The 22,714-nt window shown below is 38.3% G+C and overlaps 1 protein-coding gene and 1 long non-coding RNA gene across 2 annotated transcripts; both read left to right on the top strand.

Annotated features, from left to right (window-relative positions):
• The first annotated feature begins 1,271 nt into the window (after positions 1-1,271).
• On the top strand, positions 1,272-17,577 carry LOC149095525 (uncharacterized). Its single transcript, XM_089281932.1, has 8 exons — positions 1,272-2,009; positions 3,703-3,743; positions 10,290-10,436; positions 10,877-11,004; positions 11,974-12,118; positions 12,402-12,483; positions 14,278-17,523; positions 17,567-17,577. The coding sequence occupies exons 2-8, from the start codon at positions 3,732-3,734 to the stop codon at positions 17,575-17,577; spliced, it is 3,771 nt and encodes a 1,256-aa protein (XP_089138058.1). The 5' UTR covers positions 1,272-2,009; positions 3,703-3,731.
• Positions 17,578-18,147: 570 nt separating this feature from the next.
• Positions 18,148-21,343, top strand: LOC149095524 (uncharacterized). Its single transcript, XR_016204818.1, has 3 exons — positions 18,148-18,201; positions 20,181-20,302; positions 21,293-21,343. It is a non-coding gene; the product is annotated as an uncharacterized LOC149095524 (long non-coding RNA).
• Positions 21,344-22,714: the final 1,371 nt, after the last annotated feature.

Genomic DNA, 22,714 nt, shown 5'->3' with positions numbered 1-22,714 from the left:
GAACACAGCATGTAAAGCCCTTCCGCAACAATAATGTGAAAAAAACGCCACAAATTTTACGAGCCGTAGGCGTCATGTGTGCCTGCCTATGATTGTCATCAGATGACATTTCCGGCCACCTGAAGCGTCGCAAGAATTACATTATTTTGAGACGTCACAGACATGCTTTGCCGCTCACGCTTCCAGCCGTCTCTTCTCGGGGAGGAACGTAGACCGGACTCGAGAAAGCGGCGGAAATCGAGCCTATTCTCGACAGTGAAAAGCGCTAAAAGAGAGATTCAGTTGTTGAGCATTTCCAGATACAAGGCTGTAATATCCACCATTACACACAACAGTAGCGTCAAATAAACGGCACGACAGCGAAGACTTCGAATTAGGAACCTTTTTCACGGGAGTATAACGTAGGTTTTAGTCCCGCAGAAACCATGAATTCGAACCAAAGCAGATCTGTCATGTCACGCGAATGTATCATCAGTGTCATGTCTTCACGTGCCGGTCCATGTGATCACAGTGGGCGATGCTCGCTGTGATTGGTTTAAATGTAACCTAATAAAATTGATCAAAGTTCAACGAGAACAGTGAATGAAACCGTTCTGTATCAGAGGTTTTCCGGGCTTTTTCTCGCGACTTCGCCGATCGTGGCTACGGCCTCCGGCAGCCCAAGCGAAGCGAAGTATTTTCGTTTGCTTCGCGCGAGTAAAAACCTCTGGTACCCAGGGAACGTCGAGCCTGACCCGGGCCAGCCTTTATACAGATCAAAAACTGAAAACATGGGCTAGAAAGATGACAAACAAACAAACAACAAAAAAATTGAAAGTATAACAGGTATAACGGATGGTGGTAGGTCCTGATGGAACCCAAAGAAAAGTGAAACAAATGGTTATTTGACTGAAAGTTCCAACCATGAGCTTTTAGGCCACTGTTTACATCTAAGAATTGACGAAATTTCAACCCTTCTCGCCGGGTCAACCCGAGTCTCGACAAGGGTTACCCGGCAAGGGGGGCTGACCCGGCTTGACTACTGCTTTCATGTAAACGCTTATAAAAATTTGACTGTAAAAGGGTTGCCCGCCGCGGCGATTCAACCGGAGGAAAAACCACCCGGGGTCGTGTAGAGGGCCTTACACGGAAATTTCGTAGAATGGTGGAAAGATAACTTCAAAATATCTAGATGCACGTTTGAATATTGTCCGAGTGATTGGTCCGGATTTGGCAAACAAGGATTAACCAATGTCTTTGTGTTTTGCCATGACTCGTACGTAAATTGAAAACAAATGTTGCTGGAAAACGTGATAGAATGAGACCGACGCAATCTGGACACCACGGGATGTGAAATAATATGCGACCGCAAGCGGATGTATCTGTCATCTCGACCTCGATTACCGACTTAAACCATGCCTGATCACATGGTAAAATCGAACTTTTACCTCTGTTATCTTTCTGTTATCTTGAGCGGCGCTCGCACACACACAATGTTTACCAGTAAAAAATCAAGTAAAGCTTAAATATCCATCTTGTAAATGTTGTAAATTAATTCTGGCTGGAAACGCGATTACTGTGAACTGAGGTGTGCAACTTGATCCTCTGACTGCGTAGAGAACCTTTTTTTGTTTGAAAAATGAGAATTAGTTGTTTATTAAAATTTTACTTACCTGCAAACAATAGTGGTCTGTTCTGCTGTCATTTTTAGTGAAATTAGATCGTTGTTCTTATCCTTTGACGCTCCCTTTCCCACGTTGAGTTGTATCCGTTGATCTGGTCGCGGAAAATTATCATGGCTGTCATATTCTGCCTAGATACATCTGGTCATCTGGAAATTACGTTTCTCGGTACGTAGAGTCTGTTCACATTTTGCAATTTTTTGCTCGAGGCTGCAGCGTCAAAATATTTTGTAATTAACATCGTTCTGATCGTTCCCCTATGTTTAGTGTATACTTTGTGTCCAACGGTGGGAAGCGCGGTCTGGATTTGCCGACCCGTTGTTGGAGCGTTTGCTGCCTGAGGTTGAGGTAAGAACTACTTCGAGTTGTAAATAAATGAGCCTATAAATTATTATATTTAATATTGCCAACGTTAAGCAAAGTCCGCGGGAAAAGCCGGCACTGTTTTTCAAACCGTATTCGCAATTATTGTATTTCAAACGCACCCGAACTGCCGAAAGTACAGCTTCATTGAGCTGGTCAAAGGCAAGACCACAAAAGGGTCTAAAATGTTTTCGAACTTGGAAGGGCTTTCGAAGTTGTCTCTTTATCTACTGTGATCTTACTTCCAAGTGCAATTTCTGTCACGACCACTGAGTAAAATCAAATCCTGGTACTGGTACTTTCAATGCGAACATGAACTATGCAGACTATGGAAACACATCTGCCTTTTCTGACAAAACGAGATCGTGTAATGATTGTTGATTATTTTTTCCCCGGCGTAAGAAAGTATTGTTCCATCAGTTTCTTTACTGTCCGATTGTGTTCTTTATAGAACCGAAAGCTGATTCCCTGTTATTGCCTTTTGGTACAGCCGAAACGTTGCCCGGGAATAGGTGTTAACCAACACTCTACTGTCCCACTCTACTTCGACTGATCTAAAGGCACGGTGCCAATTCAAGAAACAATTCTGATCTAACAACGGCCAGGCAGGATTCTTCTCATATGTGTTATATCTTTATTCGGGCTTATTTGTGCCTTTGTGGAAGTTATGGTTTTTACGGATCTAATAACTGTACTTTGCGATTTAGAAGGGAAAATACATCAGGGCATGCCTTGTCACATGCCAGAAAAGAGCTGAAGGTAATCATGTTAAACTCAAAAATCGTCATTATTTTTTCTCACGGGTTTCCGTTTGTTAATGCGCGTTTTTTCGCACATTTGGTTTTGGTAGACAATGTATTTTGCATCCCTGAGTTGTTACCGGAAATGGAGACCCAGTTTCGACGATGGCACGGAAAGTGAACAAAACCCCAATTCGAATTTTCGTACTCAGTAGTCAGGAACATTTACTTCAATAGGACCCATCCGAACTAGGCTGAATAAATTCGTTCGGCTTTGCTGAAAATTATGAAAAGTCTTATTGCAACCAATTTTTAATTTGGTCAACGTCTCCGCCATTTTAAAATCCAAAATTATTTGATGACCACAAGATGTCAATCACGCAAGAACGTGGACAACTTCTGTAAATTCACCGTCCGCTCTTGAAAAGTGAAATTATCAATGACAGATATTACTGGTCACATTGACCATAAACTGATAACGTGAACATTTTAGGACCTGGAACTGGCCTCTCAGAAGAAATGACCGCTTAGAAGAGGGTGACCATTAAACTGCAAGTTCACGCACTAAACTAAAACAGAATCATCGTACAAGACAAAAAGGCTATGGCTGGGGTTTTCCTACGAAAGTCCGAGTATTAAATTTTCTCTGTACCTTGACTAATGCTGACATAATAATAATAATAATAATAATAATAATAATGATAATGATAATGATAATGATAATGATAATGATAATGATAATGATAATGATAATGATAATGGTAATGGTAATGGTAATGGTAATAGTAATGGTAATGATAATGATACTGATAATGATAATAAAAAGGAACTTGCATCTTACATGTATAGGGTAAAAATTCAGAAATAATAATAATAATAATAATAATAATAATAATAATAATAATAATACCTCATATTATATTTTACCTAAATCACAGGCCCAAATCCTAGGGGATGGTTCTGAATCATGTTTTCCAAGGTGAGTAGCACAATAAAAATTTGAGATAAGACTACTGTTGTGATCTTTTGGTCAGTGCATTTCCTGGATAATGTCACTTTTCATGTCAAGTATTCATGACAAAGATGATAACCGTAACTTAAAATAAGAGAGATTCACATGATGAACACAAAAGCACCTTTTTAATAAGCAAAAATTATTACAAAAGCTTACTACCACCAAGTGACCAGTAAGTTCCCGTATCACTTGTCATGATTACGATGTATACCATTACCGCTTGTAATTTCTCATGGTGAAAACAAAATGTCTCAAGCAGCTCTTTGATTGGTACCAATGATCTGAAATTCCTACCACCAAGTGACCAGTAAGTTCCCGTATCACTTTTCATGATAAAGATGTATACCGTTACTTTGAAGTTCACTTGGTGAAGACAAAATGTCTCAAGTAGCTTTTTGATTAACGAAACTGACTTATGAAATTAAAGACAAAATATCACAAGTAGCTTTTTCATTGGCACCGAATGATTATGAGAAATTACTACCACCAAGTGACCAGTAAGTTCCCATATCACTTTTCATGATAAAGATGTATACCGTTACTTTAAAGTTCACTTGGTGAAGACAAAATGTCTCAAGTGGTTTTTTGATTGGCACCCTATGATTATGAGAAATTACTACCACCAAGTGACCAGCAAGTTCCCGTATCACTATTCATGATCAAGATGTATACCGTTACTTTGAAGTTCACTTGGTGAAGACGAAATATCATAAGTAGCTTTTTCATTGGCAAAAACGATTAGAAATTACTACCACCAAGTGACCAGTAAGTTCCCGTATCACTTTCCATGATAAAGATGTATACCGTTACTTTAAAGTTGACTTGGTGAAGACAAAATGTCTCAAGCAGTTTTTTGATTGGCACCAAATGATTATGAGAAAGTACTACCACCAAGTGACCAGTAAGTTCCCGTATCACTTTCCATGGTAAAGATGTATACCGTTACTTTAAAGTTGACTTGGTGAAGACAAAATGTCTCAAGCAGTTTTTTGATTGGCACCAAATGATTATGAGAAAGTACTACCACCAAGTGACCAGTAAGTTCCCGTATCACTTTCCATGGTAAAGATGTATACCGTTACTTTAAAGTTGACTTGGTGAAGACAAAATGTCTCAAGCAGTTTTTTGATTGGCACCAAATGATTATGAGAAATTACTACCACCAAGTGACCAGTAAGTTCCCGTATCACTTTCCATGGTAAAGATGTATACCGTTACTTTAAAGTTGACTTGGTGAAGACAAAATGTCTCAAGCAGTTTTTTGATTGGCACCAAATGATTATGAGAAAGTACTACCACCAAGTGACCAGTAAGTTCCCGTATCACTTTCCATGGTAAAGATGTATACCGTTACTTTAAAGTTGACTTGGTGAAGACAAAATGTCTCAAGCAGTTTTTTGATTGGCACCAAATGATTATGAGAAATTACTACCACCAAGTGACCAGTAAGTTCCCGTATCACTTTCCATGGTCAAGATGTATACCGTTACTTTAAAGTTGACTTGGTGAAGACAAAATGTCTCAAGCAGTTTTTTGATTGGCACCAAATGATTATGAGAAAGTACTACCACCAAGTGACCAGTAAGTTCCCATATCACTTTCCATGGTAAAGATGTATACCGTTACTTTAAAGTTGACTTGGTGAAGACAAAATGTCTCAAGCAGTTTTTTGATTGGCACCAAATGATTATGAGAAATTACTACCACCAAGTGACCAGTAAGTTCCCGTATCACTTTCCATGGTAAAGATGTATACCGTTACTTTAAAGTTGACTTGGTGAAGACAAAATGTCTCAAGCAGTTTTTTGATTGGCACCAAATGATTATGAGAAAGTATTACCACCAAGTGACCAGTAAGTTCCCGTATCACTTTCCATGGTAAAGATGTATACCGTTACTTTGAAGTTGACTTGGTGAAGACAAAATGTCTCAAGCAGTTTTTTGATTGGCAGCAAATGATTTTGAGAAATTACTACCACCAAGTGACCGGTAAGTTCCCGTATCACTTTTCATGATAAAGATGTATACCGTTACTTTAAAGTTGACTTGGTGAAGACAAAATGTCTCAAGCAGTTTTTTGATTGGCACCAAATGATTATGAGAAATTACTACCACCAAGTGACCAGTAAGTTCCCGTATCACTTTTCATGATAAAGATGTATACCGTTACTTTGAAGTTCACTTGGTGAAGATAAAGTGTCTCAAGTAGCTTTTTGATTGGTGAAACTGACTTATGAAATTACTACCACTAAGTGACCACTAAGTTCCCGTATCACGTTCCATGGTAAAGATGTATACCGTTACTTTAAAGTTCACTTGGTGAGGACAAAATATCATAAGTAGCTTTTTAATTGGCAGAAGTGATTAGAAATTCTTACCACCAAGTGACCAGTAAGTTCCCGTATCACTTTTCATGATGAAGATGTATGCCATTACTTTGAAGTTCAGTTGGTGAAGACAAAATGTCTCTAGTAGCTTTTTGATTGGCGAAACTGACTTATGAAACTTCTACCACCAAGTGACCAGTAAGTTTCCCTATCACTTTCCATGATAAAAATGTATACTGTTACTTTGAAGTTCACATGTTGAACTCGACAAAATGTCAGAAGCAGCCTTATGATCGGCACAAATGATTAGAAGTTGCCACTACCAAGTGATCAGTACCTTCCCATGAGTGACTGTTCTTGATAAGGGACAAAACTAGCAGACCAGTCAGTTCCCAGAAAGTTTCTGGCCTCTATGAAATGAAGAAGTAAATTACTGTTACTTTGAGTTTGAAATGTTGCTTCCCAGAAAACAGTTTGTGCTGCAATGTGTTGTTTTGTGCTTATTGCAAATTGTTATGTTGTCCATCTGGTTGCCATAAAAAGGTATGTCTCTATAAAGTCACATAGCTGTTCATATGTGTACATGTAGGTGTAAAGGACTGCATATTATACCGGCCTTAGTACTAAAAATATATCTAATACCATGACATATAATTAATTGAAACTCTATTGCAGTTGATACTGAATTACCCAACCTAATTACAAAATGTACATACAAGGAGGACATGTATCATTTTACCACGACTGCTATTAATCTCACAATCTGATTAGGTAATTTGCTGTTGTCACGCAATGCCTTCTTCAGCTTGCACTCTGAAAAAAAACATTTTTTTTGACATTGATTTGTTGTGGACTCACTTGGCTGCGCCTCTTGAGTCCACAACATTTTGATCACTGTGATGACGTTATCGTTGTTGATAAGAGCGCAGACCACGATAAACCACATTCGATTTCTTAAATTTATAACAATTAATGAGAATAAAAATGAAAACAACAATGATAATAGTACTCTTAAAGATAATAATGATAATAGTAAATGCAAACTGTACCGAAATGAAAGGTATACAGTGGAGTTACATGTACTAGGGAAACAACTTTTGGTTTGAGTCATTGGGGGTTTGAGAAATGAGGAATTCACTCTTGTTTTTATCTAGGTTTTTTGTAAATCTAATCCATATTTTTGTGGTGTAATATTGGAAGACAGCTGCACCAATTTGGAAAACACTGATGTGATGAATGCACCCTGTTTAAATATTGTTGTTGTTGTTGTTATTATTTGTATTATTATTACCAGTGGGACCGTCAAAACAATATCATAATTATTATTAACAGTTATGTTAGTGACTGGCCCCTTGGGGGAGAGTGAATTTTGTTTCCCAAGAATTTCAATGTTTCCCGAGACAAAGTCGAAGGAAACATTGAGTTTCGATTCATCAAGTGATTTCTTATACCGTAAATCCTCGAATTAGCGCCCGGGGCGCTTATTTCAAATTTAGGAGAAGAAGGGGGGGGGGGGGGAGAGGGGTGCTTATTTAATTTTTCCCAAATCACAGCCTGACATGATCATTTTTTAAAAAATCATCTGTGCGTAAACAACAATATAAACTGTATGTCAACATAAAAGCTGATCCTAAACTTTAAATTGCGGCACCATTGGTACTTGAAATTTTTTTTTTTCACTTACCGGTTCACAAACTGAAACAATGCACAAATCTATTACTACACAACGAAAACTGCTGTATACATCCTTTGTATTAGTCGTCCACAAAATGGGGGGAGGGGAAGGGGCGCTCATTTGAAGGGGGGCACTTATTGTAAATTTTGGCCTATAGGAGGGGCGCTTATTCGAGAGGGCACTTGTTCAAAGGGGGCGCTTATTCGAGGGGGGCACTAGTGCGAAGATTTACAGTATAGCAAAACAAATGGATCAAATCGACAGAAAACAAATAATCACTTTATTGCCAAGTGATATGCAACAGCAGTCAACATTGCGCGGGTAACAGTAAACTGCTTCCTGTTTGATGTCATGGTTTTTGCAATATTGCCCGCTCATGACATTTGGCGGAAAACAGCTGTTTCATTGTTATATTTCATGTGAACATTAACTAGCCAATGAATGGGCGTAATGAAGTGGGAAAAAAGCCAGCTATATAACAATTTAATATGTAATATACAGGTCACAGGAGAGCTTGTATTGTACTGCACTGGTTATTAATTCATGTGCTATGTTAAAACCATTTGTATGGTCCCAGACAATGCTAATGTTATCAATGAAAATGACCAAGGAGTATAAACAATTCAATCAATCAATCAAGCACTCTCAATCAGTCAATTAAATCAATCAATAGCATAAGTTTAATTTTGACACTGACAGTGTGTTTCAGCAGCATGGTTGTTCAGAAACATAGGAAAATCGGAAACTTGTTATTGCAAAAAATAGGAAAATTAGGAACTTTCTTTGAAAAAATAGGAAAATCAATGCTATTTTGATGGACTAAGATAGTTTCCCTGCAACCCATCAGCTATGTCAGTCTGCCACTTTAGTCAGTGATGCAACAGTTTGGCATAAGGACATGTATGGATAACTAATATATTTTCCATGGTTTAATGCACAATGTTATTATCTGTTGACTTTAACACAAGTCACCTGAACTACATTAATAAATGTAGTAGATAAAAGAGGTGCAGAAGAAAATCATTGCAAAAATATGTTTCAAACAGTAAGTCTAACTTATGGAAAGAAATCCAGTAAGCAACAGAGAACAAAGAATGAATTACTGTCACTAACAGTTTTGTTGATTAATTTTATATCATCAAAGTCATGACACTGATTGTTTAATTATAAGTCGACATGTACATCTGAAACACCCAGTAAGGCTTAAATCTATTTTTAATTTTGTAACACATGCTTGGCCAAAAAAAGGAAAAATAGGAGGTTTCACTTCAACAAAATAGAAGAAATAGGAAACTGCTCAAAAAATAAGGGGAAAAAATAGGAACTGGACATGCTGCACTGATTTAGGCTAGTCAATTAATGATCAATCAATAATTAACACTAAACTTGTCCCAGAAATTATTGATATCATTTAGTGTATGAATGGTCCCAAAAACACACACTATTTATCACAGGGCTTGAAAAAAGTGCCGTCCGTTTGTCCGGGACTAGTAGATTTTCCTCCTGGGCAAGTAACTTTTCGTTGTCACTTAATTATCTGATCGCCAAGGACCCAGGTCTTGGTTAATGAGGTCTAATAATACCTGGTGTAACAAAACCTTGCAATGAAGTCATATATAGTATAAAGGAAAAAAAAAGTCAAGCCAGTTTCACATATATCTGCCATTAATATATACATTGCTGTATGTGTAGGCTTTCATTGAAAGAACTTCACCATTTTTTACTCAAAATCTAGCCCTCCAATTATAATACATGTAGCTCATAAAGTGAGTCTTTTGGTTTAAAACTACTACATCAATGCAGATGATTTAAATCTTTCTTGTAAAGAGTCAGGAGAACACTTTCGGGTAAAAGTGATGAAACATCATTTCATGAAATATCATCTCAATTTATTTATGTATGCTACTTTGTAAGCTGCAGAAACAAAGCAGCTTAAAAAAATTTCAGGATTGAATTGAATTCCAAGGCAACCCATGACCACTGTAATTCTTCCACTTGCTCTACCAACTGAATTGTTGACTGAAGTCAGTTTTATGCCACAAAAACAAGACAGTCTAAACAAAAACACCTTTATAACAATTATCTTGATACTTTTAAAATTTTAATTAATTTGTCGCATGGCCATATTGTTCTGATGCAAGAAATGTAGCTTTTATATTTCTGATGCCACCCTTAGTTGAAGTCTCATGGGGTGGGCAAGAAAAGAGTGATTCTCTGCCCATCTGATTATTTCATTTACTTGTTAGTTATTTCTTCACAGTTGTTTTCTGTGAATAGCCAATGACACAATATATAATTAGGTCATAAAGTTTAAGGATAAAACCCTTACTGAGAAAAATATAGACAAAGTAATTCTATGCTTAAAAGGAACTTGTAACAAATTAACCAAATGTTGTCTCTTGCACACTGACTAACTTCAATTTCTACACCATAAGTATAAGCTATCTACTATATTTGTATCTGAATCTTTTAGTGGTCATTTGCTTAATTTTCTTTGTCTGTTTGCAGCAATATCCTACTGATTTGGTGGCATACAGAAAATTTTTCCGTAAACCAGAGCCAAGCTATATATTCCTACCCAAATCTTCAAAAAAGTTGAGGAAAAGAAACAAGTCCCCAGCAAGTTGTATACCCTCAAACCATAAAAATGGAAAGGTAAATTATCATGTCAGCAAACTATCATGAAGGCATTGTTTTTGTAAATGCTCAAATACCTTCTTCTCCAGGGGTTTATTTAGAAAATGACATTCCGTACCACTGTTACTTATTCAAGAGGAGGGTTTTTTTTACGTGCTTCAGAGTGAATTAACCAACACTTAATTATTTTAGCAACCAAGGAAACACCTTATGTTTTGAAGACATTGGTGGAAAATTAAGGGTAAACTTTCGATAGTTATGAAAAAACTCGAGGAAGGCCGTAATTTATTGATAGTATTCTGCAGATTTGATATTTTAAGTCCGAATAATCTTGGTCACATTGTTTCCTTTTGCAGTCACATTTTCCAATTCTTCTCTGAAAAAAAGTGTTGTGCATAAGTTACCATGCTTGACATGTGATGTAAAGCATAATTAATTTAATTTGTATCTGGTCATAGGCTAAAGCCCATGTAAGCAGAAAGAAATGCAAGAGATTACCTCCATCTGACACATACGGGAGCACACTAGACTTTGATTCTCCTGTATTAGATTCATTTTCTGAAGATGATTCTCATCCTGTCGATAAGTAAGTGTACAAGTCAAACAGTCTTTTTCATGTTTGTGGAGGCAGTCTGGCTGCGTGGTTAGAGCACTGGAATTGAAATCCGTAGGTCCCGGGTTCAAATCCTGCTCTGACCACTAGCTGATGTTGTTCTCGGTGGCTCCGAGTTCAATTCTCGGCTACACTTGTAAATTATAGCCAACTGGTATGACTCCCGCCAGCTGGGATTCTCAACCTAGTTATGTTTATTTCAATATTTATTTATCATTGATTGTTTACATATTGGTCCTGAAAAGCCCCAATGGGGAGTGGCCAATTAAGTGTACATTTTTTCTATATATTATTTTTTTCTGGGCTCATAACGGCTTTAACCTGCAACCAGCTGGTAACATATTTCACCTTCCCATCTACTTTTTCTTTTCAGTCATTTCATGTAAATGATTAAATAAATCCCATGAAGGCAGGGATACATTGGCCAGGATAAAACCCTGGATAATGTCAAAAAAAAATGTTGTACATTCAATGGAATGCTTAGCTAGCATTGGTTTATTCAGTATAATTATTCCCTGGAACTACAGTGTACATTTCTCAGATGTATCTTGAGTCTGAGGTTATTTTATATGTGTTCATGTAGTGATTGAGGAAAAAAACAAATTGTGCCAGATTCGCAATGCGGTGGGCAAGCATGCAGGTTCACAGGGCCACACAAGTGAGAATCTTTCAAGGATCCTCAAGCATCTTAACCAAGATCCTCAAAGATCTGGTCAAGAACATTATCTTTAAGGATCTTAAGCAAGTGTTAAAAAGTTATAATAGTTGTAAGATCCTAAAAGATCCTGTAAAGTTTTTCAGCAGGACAACAGGCTGTTTGAACAACAAATTAGTTCCCATATTGTGATAAACCAGCAAAGAGGTATCCACTGTACTATTATAACAGGGTACTGCTAAATGGGTTCCTTAGCTTACATACAGTTTGTTTTTGTTTATTAATAGGATGACATTTATAGTGTTTCATACCCAGTATACAATAAAAATGTGTCTACCAAGCCATACAAGTGTTGAGCAACTTCAATTAAAACTGTATACCCTAACAGAGATTCCACCCCGGAACCAGAGACTGTTTTATCAGGACACACTGGTAGGTCAATAACCAAATAGCCACTGTGGGTACCCAGCCATGACTGGCCATAGACCTCTGAGTGATGACTTGAGAAATTCCCCAAGGATGGGACATAGTAACTGAGCATTCACTCAGGACAAAATAAGCAGTGTAATTCTCTTCTAATATCTGTGAAAACAATTTCAAAATCATGTTGTAGAGCAAATCTAAAGACCATAATTGTTTTACCACACAATAGTGATCTATTTTAAGTAAGGGAAAAACTGCCCTTTGAATTCATTCTACTTCAATTTCCTTACAGATTACATCTGCTCATAACCTAGCAGACTTCAAATGTGATGTCATGTCCTTAGCACTGGTAAAGGGTCCTGTCTTTGGAGGAGGTAATATTCAAATGTGTACCAAAATAAACTACTAGCATCTAAGAAAATGTTATTTTTTTGAAGGACAAGTTAAAGTAATATTTGGTTGCAAAATTAATTTTTTTCATTATACTGGGGTAAATTCATTTGCTCATTTTGTCACTTAACCTCATCATGCTCTTAGCAGAACCAATGCTGACTTCCACACATGTTGTACTCACTGCACAATAAACCACTACTGTTGGTATTGATTATTGTTGGTTAAGTTGAATAAGAAACTCACAACTCAAATTTGGTTTGAATAAACTGATACCTTAAAAAAACTGATCAATTTTTGAGTTATTTTTTTGTAAAAAAAATACCTCTTAGTCGGCGCGTCGGGTATGTTATGGACGGGTCAATGGGTGAGTGAGTGAGTGAGTGAGTGAGTGAGTAAGTGAGTGAGTGAGAGATGTATGTATGTCACACCAATCAGATTGGATCTACTATAAACAGCCAATCAAATTTCTTGTTGTAAAGGTAAATGGTATGTGAGAAGATTTGATCCCGATAGAGTTCAGAACGGCCATATTTATTCTTCTATAAAAGAGGAGGAAGTATTCATATATTGGGTTTACTTCGACATTTTCTGTGGGTTAGGCTGAGGATTTTAGTTAAATGAACGAGATGAGCCTTGAGGTTTGAAACAGTTCGTGAGTTAGTAGTATGCAAATGCAACGAGATATTTTTATTTTTAGTTACAAAGGTAACTTGATACTTTTGTTTTTCACAAGGAGTAAATTCAATTAGAGGTCACGAATCGTCGCGTCTAGTTCTTAGGACTTGCTTTAGAGGGGACGAGACTTTAGATTTGAAACAGTTCTAACGTTTACAATAGTAAGTGCGGGTAACAATTGTTTTGTTCTTGTTGCATGCAAATATAACGAGACATTTTTGGTTTTTAGTTGCAAAGTGTAATGTGACACTCTTGTTTTTCACAAGGGAGTAAATTCAATTAGAGCGGACGAATCGTCATCACTCTTTCCCACGAGATGTTTGCTATCTTTAGTAACAAATGGTAACTTAACACTTTTGTTTTTTATATGGGAGTAAATTCAATTAGAGCTGACAAGTTATCGGCTACTGTTTCCAGGATATTAAACAAAAAAGAAGGTTTTGTTTCTGGACGGTTTTTACGTCTCTGCAGTAGCGGTTTAATAGTTTTATTTGATGACATTCATTTCAGCCCGATATTTTTTAAGGGAAAAAGTATGAAAACTGTTCAAATGTTCTTTGAAGACTGCGTGGCACCAAGTTAAAGTGCATTTAATTAAATCAGACTTTCAACGTGTCAGAGATTTTTTTTTCTCTTTCTTTCTTTTTTCGGTGAAATTGTGTTGTGTTGTGTTGTGTAAAAAGGTAAACTTACGACTTGTGTAAAATGCGAAAAAGTCTCTAAATTAACTTGAGTATTTTTGAGCAAAAATTTCTCTTGGGGGTTGGAAGGGTTATGTGATCGGTGAGCGAGGGAGTTATGCATGTGCGGGTGTCACAGCAATCACAGTGCGGGTTGTATCAAAGAGCGAATCAAATTGCCCGTTAGAAAATAAGATGATAACTACATTGATCTGGAGACATGTCAGATTACTGTAGTTTGTTCAGTCAAACATTTTATGGCTTACTATTTAGCTATCTTACCATGACCGATGTAACATCGCAACCAAAAAAACTTGTCAAATTAACCAAATCATTACTGTACCATGAATGCTTCTATCTACAAAACTTCACAGAAAAAAATAACTCTTGCACGTCTTGCGTGCCTATGTTTTTTTCTAGGTAAAGAAACAGAAAACCAATTTTCTCTAGAAGCCCTAACCGAGTGGTTGTGCAGCAGTTATGAGGAGACAGACAAATCCTGGTACATTTCTAAAGACAACCTTTTCAGAGAAGCCATCGACTACTTCAAGGTTTCAGACACTGCATCCAATAAAAGAATTTTTTTTGAGATAATAGGCCGCAATATCTTTGGAAAGATCCCAGAGTTCATGACAGTTAATCTTAAATCGAAGAAACAAATAAGAGGGCTGCAGAAAAGAGGGGTGCGACCAGGTAGTAATGCTGCACAATCAGCAAGAGACCGCAATTCAACAGAAATGAAATGTGAAATTAAAAATGATAGCAGAGAAGGTGAAAATGAAAGGACTGTCAACAGTGGAGTGGTCAGTGAAGATATTGAAGGTGTAACAATTGACACTGAGGTAGAGAAAACTGGTGGAAATAAAGAAGACAAGATAGGAAGAGAAGATGAAAATGAAAGGAATGTCAACAGTGAAGCAGTCAGTGAAGATATTGAAGGTGTAGTGACTGACTCTGAGATAGACCAAACTGGTGGAAACAAAGAAAACAAGATAGGAAGAGAAGATGAAAATGAAAGGAATGTCAACAATGGAGCAGTCAGTGAAGATATTGAAGGTGTAATGACTGACACTGAGATTGAGCAAACTGGTGAAAACAAAAAAGACAAGATAAGAAGAGAAGATGCAAATGAAAGGAATGCCCATGGTGGAGCAGTCAGTGAAGATACTAAAGGTGTAACAATTGACACTGAGAAAGAGCAAACTGGTGGAAACAAAGAAGAGAAGTTAGGAGTAGAAGATGCAAATGAAAGGAATGCTTGTGGTGGAGCAGTCAGTGAAGATACTAAAGGTGTAACAATTGACACTGAGAAAGAGCAAACTGGTGGAAACAAAGAAGAGACGTTAGGAGTAGAAGATGAAGAAGAAAGGAATGTCCATGGTGGTGCAGTCAGTGACTATATTAAAGGTGTAATTATTGACACTGAGATAGAGCAAACTGGTGGAAACAAAGAAAAGGAAGAGAAGATGCAAATGACAAATAACAAGAATGTCAAAGGTAGAGAGATAAGAAGAGAAGATGTAAATGAAAGGAATGCCCGTGGTGGAGCAGTCAGTGGAGATATTGAAGGTGTAATGACTGACACTGAGATAGAGCAAACTGGTGGAAACAAAGAAGAGAAGTTAGGAGTAGAAGATGAAAATGAAAGGAATGCTCGTGGTGGAGGAGTCAGTGAAGATATTGAAGATGTAACAATCGACACAGAGAAAGAGCAAACTGGTGGATACAAAGAAGACAAAATAGGAAGAGAAGATGCAAATATAAGGAATGTCAACGGTGGAGCAGTTAGTGAAGATACTGAAGGTGCCATGACTGACACTGAGATAGAGCAAACTGGTGGAAACAAAGAAGAGAAGATAGGAGTAGAAGATGAAAATGAAAGGAATGCTGGTGGTGTAGCAGTCAGTGTAGATATTGAACATGTAACAATTGACACTGAGAAAGAGCAAACTGGTGGATACAAAGAAGACAAAATAGGAAGAGAAGATGCAAATATAAGGAATGTCAACGGTGGAGCAGTTAGTGAAGATATTGAAGGTGTCATGACTGACACTGCGATAGAGCAAACTGGTGGAAACAAAGAAGAGAAGATAGGAGTAGAAGATGAAGAACAAAGGAATGTCCATGGTGGAGCGGTCAGTGACGATATTGTAGGTGTAACAATTGACACTGAGATAGAGCAAACTGGTGGAAACAAAGAAGACAAGATAGGAAGAGAAGATGAAAAAGAAAGGAATGTCAACAGCAAAGCCGTCAGTGAAGATATTGAAGGTGTAACAATTGACACTGAGAAAGAGCAAACTTGGTGGGACCTGAATGCAATGAAAATGAAATGTGATGGTGACCTTGATTCAGATGATATGGATCAGGCAGATGAAGTAACACTAAAACACACATGTACTATTGCTAGTGCTGAGGATATGTTTTGTAACAAGGTAATGCTGTCAAGTAGACAGTGGAACAATGCAAATGTCAAGGATCTAAAGCCTCAAGAGTTAGATTGCCAGAATTTTAAACAGTACTTGTCTTTTTCCGTTCCTAAACCACTGCCACGAGTAAACAGTGAAGAAAGGATGGCGATTTACCAGTCATCTGGTTACTCAACCAGCCACTCAAACAACTGTCTGAGGGCATTCCTGATCAAGGCCTTCCCACCAGTTCAGGTGTGCAACGCTGCAGCAAAAGATTTTAGCAGCTTAACTTTCCCTAGTGATGTCCTGCCACAGTTCACTGGTACATGCTACAGCTCCATTAGGAATCGAACCAGATTCTCTATACAATGTGTGGTGTGCCCTCTCTACCAAGAAAGATGTACCAGACAAGGTGTTTTCTCAAAAGTGTCTAGTTGTGGAGGTAAAGATCTAGATGGAATCTCGCAGGCCATGATACACCATAAGCTCCGTCTGCACCAGTCGGCATTAGCATACTTCAGTGGCTCTTCTGCAACAGTCACAATGGTGGAATCGAACGTCAATTGGGATGTTCGCCAAACACAACAGAGAACTATTTTCCAGGCCCTAAAACTGAATGAGTCCAACACTACAAGTAAGGTTGCACATTGTCTTGGCTTCTTCGAAAATCAAGAAATAGTGGAATCCTACAAAGACAGTTCTGGTATAAGACGGATGACAGCCAAGACATTGTTTCAACGAGAAAGGAGTAAAGGAAAGTTCCAGTGCTTCCACAAGGTTGGACATGAAAAATGTTTAACATGGGCAGGATGGAAAGAGATACATGCAGAGGAAGCCGCAAAGTTGACTGAGAGTAGATCAAGCAGGGCAGCATATGTAACAGTTAACAGGAAAGTTAATTATGATGGAAAAAGCATCCAAGTCAAAGCAGCAATCAAGAGTTTAGACCCTCCATGTTCTGGTAAACCTAGCGGAAACATCAATCACCCATTCACTTGTGATAACTGTTACAACCTTCAGCATTATCTGTTGGATCTACACAAGAAAAGGTCTCGAGCAAAACTGACACAGAAGGGAGAAGGAAGAGTAGGAAAAAGAGGTTTTCGCCTTGATTATGCAACACAGACTGAGTTAAAGGAAAAACTGCATACAATAACTTCAGAGAAGAGGAATTTGGAGAAAACAGTCGTAACAAGGATGCAGCAAAGAGATGTGCTGAGCTGCGAGGAGATGCTGCATAACAGTTGCAAGCATGGTTATCAAGAGAAACTGATTGTTGACTTACTTGCATTGTTTAGAGAGGATATAGACGTAAAAAAACCCGTGCAAGTCACAGTTCTCACCAACGTGGGAAAACTTAAAGGAAATGTCAATCACAAATACATACCACTCATAAAAATGATTGCCAAGTTACACAAAACACGACTTGGGGAGACCAACTACGATCTAATGAGTGTAAGTATGTAATCTGCAATACAGCAAAAACGCCTGTATTTAAAAATAAACATGTTGGTTAAGAATCTAAGCCAAGATTTGCCTTCTAGACCCATTGTACATTGAGAACCTCTTTTAGCCTAAAAGTTTGGTGTAGAAGCTTCTATGTGGTTTTGGGGTTTTGAATATCATGAATATACCAATGAATTAGGAATATGGCACGGTTATTATAAATGACATTTTTTTCATTCCTCAGAGTAACACTGATTTCCTGAAACAGAAGTTTGTATATTATGGCTACAATGAAAACCTCATGTTAATTTTATTTTTCTTCTCTTCTTCAGAGTATGTTTGGCCTTCCTTGTAGCACTACATGTGACAGTTACATGCTCAAAGAAAAACTTCAGCCAGGCTTTAATCTTCCTGTCATTAAACATGCAGCTCAACTATACAATGGTGTACCAGTGATTGAAGCTAGTGATGAAGCAAGGGCTCTTAGGTAAGATCTGTATACCTGTTACATATACAGCAGCCTTTCAAATAGCATTGTCATGCAATAGCACATTGTTGAATAGACATGTATTAAAAACTGGATCATTGGATAATGCAATTCTTTTGCTGGCTTAGCCATCATGAGTTCTATGTTAATGAATTTAACCTTAATGGAAGCTCACAAAAACATCACAATTGACCACATCAGATTCTGTATTTAATATCTTGCCAAGTATTTACAGTATTGCAGATTTAATATCACATCTCTTAATCATTTGAAAGGGCAAAAAGGTAGTTTCCAGAAAAAAATAGGCTGGCTCCATGGAAACTAATATTAAATTTACAGAATTTTAATCAGCAGAACTTGGTAAAAATAAAAAGTAAAAATTTGAGAGAAACAAAAAATACTGTTAAACTCTGCTGTTCGAATTTGTTGCAGAAAGAAACATTTCTCATGTATATATGAGCAGACGCATCCTAAAAACAAAACAGAAATCGAGAAAACCTAGAATTAACAATAATTTTTTGCGAGACGTTAACAGAAAGATTGCGTTTCAGTCGCCATGGCAACTGCACAAATGTGCAAATTGCAGTCTGGAACGAACGCTGCAAAGCAAACCTTTTATCCAAAGTTACTGAGCTCTACGCTTCGTAAGTTGGCTTAATACACATAAGCCTTAAGTTTCATTCAAGAATTAAGTGAGATTCTAAAAGTAACCAAAACTCGGCAGGATTGTAGATTACCGGGCCACTCATCTGCATCTTATTGAATTTGAATGGTTCCTTTTGTTTCTGTATGCTTCGTTCTTAAAGGCAGTGAGACATGTGTAATTAAGTAGCCCGGTATTGAAAAATCGCTCCAAACTGGCGATCCGAGGAGTATTTAGTCGAATTTGGACACACGTCTTCACATCGAGAACTCGTGTAAAACGACACGTGGGAACCTTTACCCATAATTCCTGCTCCGAATTTCAAGATAATTCTGGAACTTACTTCCTTAATTATTTACGATACCTCCTGCGTCATTTTCCTCCCCAGAAACCATCTTCAGAATCTCTTAGATTCGTTGTGGTGTCTCCGCCATTACGAAAGGGCTTGACGATAGAAGAATGGTCATGTATACCATATTCAAGTGTCTTGGATCAAAATCAGCCAGTGATTGGGTCATTGATTATACTCCATCCGATTCATGTAGTACAAATTTGATAGAAATCGGAATTAACGCGATTTTTTGGCAAGGTATTTTCCTATGGAGCACTGGTGACCTCCCGATCACAGAGCGAACAGTAGTGGCAAACGAAACTAATAGCGTCGGAACGTTCCTCGAACGAATATAGTCAAAAGAATTAGTCTCGAAGTGTCCTTCTTTGAAAAAGCTTAGATTTTGGTGACCAGATTTGTCTGAGTGAGCAGGGAACAGGGCGCAGTAGTGAGAGCGCTCGCCTCCTACAATTTGGCCCGGGTTCGATTCCGGCCCGGTACCATATCTGGATTGAGTTTGTTGTTGGTTCTCGCCTTGCTCCGAGGGTTTTCCTCCGGGTTTTCCGGTTTTCCTCCTCCACGAAATCATCACTACAAATTCCATTTGGACCAGGATAGAGGGCCCGCATGAAAACCAACTAAGGCTGATGTGGTTACCTCTCTAAATATTGCAGTTTAGAGGCGAACATTTTATAGAAGAAGGTCGCCAAAAGGCGATCTCTGAAAACCTTGAGCTTGCAGCGCTGTGATAGAATTGAAAATCTGAATAGAACAAGTGCCCCAGTGACCACTGCTGACCTGTTTCCCGCAGGGATAACTAATACATTGATTCGACACATTGATGCATTTGATTCGTTGGTCGTTGTCTCATCAGGGGACCCTCGTCACCGTAAAGGTCTAATTACTGATTAAGCACAAACTCCTTGTATGCCTAAGTCACTGAATATACCATAATTGTGTAGACCACATATATCAGCTAGTAAAATATGTTTCCTTGTAGTGCAGATTCCTCCAGGCAGTCCAGAATGAAAGTGGGGATGTTACGTTAATCGGAAAATGCTGGAATGCTGATGTTGACAAATGGGACAATGATGTTCTTAGAATTCCAAAGAAAGATGAGAGCAAAGGTACGATTATAGCTATGTCAGTAAGTTTCTTTTGCTCCTGAGTCGCCCTGGAACACTTGGCCCAGATTAAGGGTGTTTTGCGGAAGGGAAATCCAAGATTGCATTCTTAAATCCAAAAACGGATATTGAGTCTCTTTACAAACAGGTTAATCCAGGATCGCTCGTCTAATGGTGCATCAAAGGAACCGAAGAATCCACTCCGCGCGAGGATTCTTTGTTTGCTTTGATGGGCGGTGCAAATGGCGGCTGTGGTCTGAGAACCCTGTGATATTATATTCTGGATGGCGACTCGTTCCAGTAAAAACACAATAAAATATATAATAAACAAATATAACATAAACAATTTCTTATCATTTTATGCCAGTGGCAGATCTAGGGGAGGGGCCCGGGGGGCCCGCCTCTCCCTTATTTGGGGTAAAAAAGGAAGAAATCACAGAACAAAGAAAAGCCAGCAGGGCAATCAAAACAACACCGGGCCCCCCACTTAGCTTAAGGTCTGGATCCGCCGCTGTATGCTACAGTACGTTCACTGACTTCTAGAGAGCAATTGCGAAATCGGTAAAAGCACAGCAATGATGAATCCTTTTTCAAGCAAAATAAAGTCGTGTAATAAAATGTGGGTATAGGAGCCCTCCAAGTATGGCCACTTATACAGGTAACCGTATCGAAGACAGGCAATATGGGACTAAAAAAGGGTGACCGCAACTGCTTAACAGAGGTGACCGGTCAATACAGGTAGCAAGACACAACGTTTCTTTGAGCGGAAATTCTGGGCTATGATAGATGAAAGTAGACTCTTGAACACTTTCTCTACCTATTTAAAATATTATTTAGTCGTCTTTTGAAAGCAGTATTTTTCTATTCTCCTTGACAGTGCCTCTTTAAAAGATGCAACATTTCAAAAATTCCCTACTGAACTTTCGCTGTTAGGAGCAAGGTTCTAGGTGTCATATTGAAGTTCTCTGATGATTATGGACTTTTTATTTGAAGGTGATGAAGATGACTTTGCGTCCCTTAAGAGAATGGTGGATGAAATCATTGCAACCGACAGTTAGCTTCTAAAGTTGCTATACACAATTTGTGTAACCTAACAGGTCAAGTATCTCAGCCTCTAGTATATCTTATGTGGCCAACACCAAACAGCGGTTACGGTGGCTCCCATCTTCTGAAAATTTGGAGAAAGGTTATACAACACTGTGCAGCAAATAATGTTAACCTTGTTGGACACTCTGTTGACTCGGCTGGTTTTTCTCTCTCAGCATCTGTGCAGCTCATGACACCAACAGAATCTGCAGTTGCTGAGGGTATTAACTATTTAGGCCTTGATGTTCCAGATGAAAAATTTGTTGCCCCATACTTTTGGAAGCTGCCTAGTATTGCGTATGGAGACTATGACCATTTAAGGAGAACATTTCTGCGTGTACTGAAATATAGCACTCGAAATCTCACATTCTACAAAGATGCACGTGGAAGTGCTGTAGCCACAATCAATCACCTTCATGAACTGATGCATATATGTAAAGAAAAAGGTCAGAGTGTTCCATTCTCAGCAAACGATCTTCTCCTAATAAGTTTTTTTGACCAACGACCAGACACGGCCAATAGAATCTTTACACTAAAGGTTGTCGATATGCTTCATAAATATGTCAAGGGCTCGGAAGGAACTTGCCTCTATATTACTGCTGTACATTTTTTAACTGAACCTTTCTTCAATGCGAGCTATGGTTCTCCAGAAGAAATCCAAAAGGCTCTCTCAACAGGAATTACAATCTTGCGACTTTGGAAAAGATACCTTGAAATCAAGAAAATGAAGCTCCACTCCCAAAAAAATGCAGCTAAAATCAAAGAAAGGCGAGGAAACTTCATTACATATGGAGCCTACACAACATCTGAACTACTCTTCTCTGCTGGCTGCCAACACTCCTTGGCAATGTTCTTACACTTCAAGCATCTTGGACCTGAAGTATGTTCGCCACATCGATCCGGAACAATTACCACAGAGAAGATCATTGGACAGTTGCAGGGCAAAACCAATCAACTCCAGTCACTAGATACCTCGCCAACATATGCTGATATGATCAGTAAGACGAAAGATCTGGCATTCATCAACGAAGCTCTGTCTGAGTTATCATCATATGAAGGAATACGAATCCCTGCCACAAGCAATAGGAAATTGTCCCACTTCCAAGTCCGCAAAGGGAATGATACTCCATACCAGTACCCATGTACCTATAAAGAGTTTTTAGAAAGACAGCGTTCTATGCATAGAGCTGGCGTTAAACAGGCACAGGATGTTATAAGAAAATTCTTACCAGATGAGTTCGAGACTACCCTAACAGTAAATGGTTGTTGGACAATGCCTTACAGATTTACCAAGCCTGCTGAGATCGTTATAGTATCAGACCAACCGCC

Source organism: Orbicella faveolata, unplaced genomic scaffold (assembly GCF_042242905.1).
Source record: "Orbicella faveolata isolate gen_17 unplaced genomic scaffold, um_ofav_v1 contig_50, whole genome shotgun sequence".
Taxonomy (NCBI): Eukaryota; Metazoa; Cnidaria; class Anthozoa; order Scleractinia; family Merulinidae; genus Orbicella; species Orbicella faveolata.
Note: the sequence above shows the minus strand (reverse complement) of the source record. Positions and strands in the feature narration are given on the sequence as shown.

Coding starts and splice junctions, on each gene's coding strand:
- LOC149095525 (XM_089281932.1), top strand. Junction 11,005..11,973: donor GATTCTCATCCTGTCGATAA/GTAAGTGTACAA, acceptor GTTTATTAATAG/GATGACATTTATAGTGTTTC. Junction 12,484..14,277: donor GGGTCCTGTCTTTGGAGGAG/GTAATATTCAAA, acceptor GTTTTTTTCTAG/GTAAAGAAACAGAAAACCAA.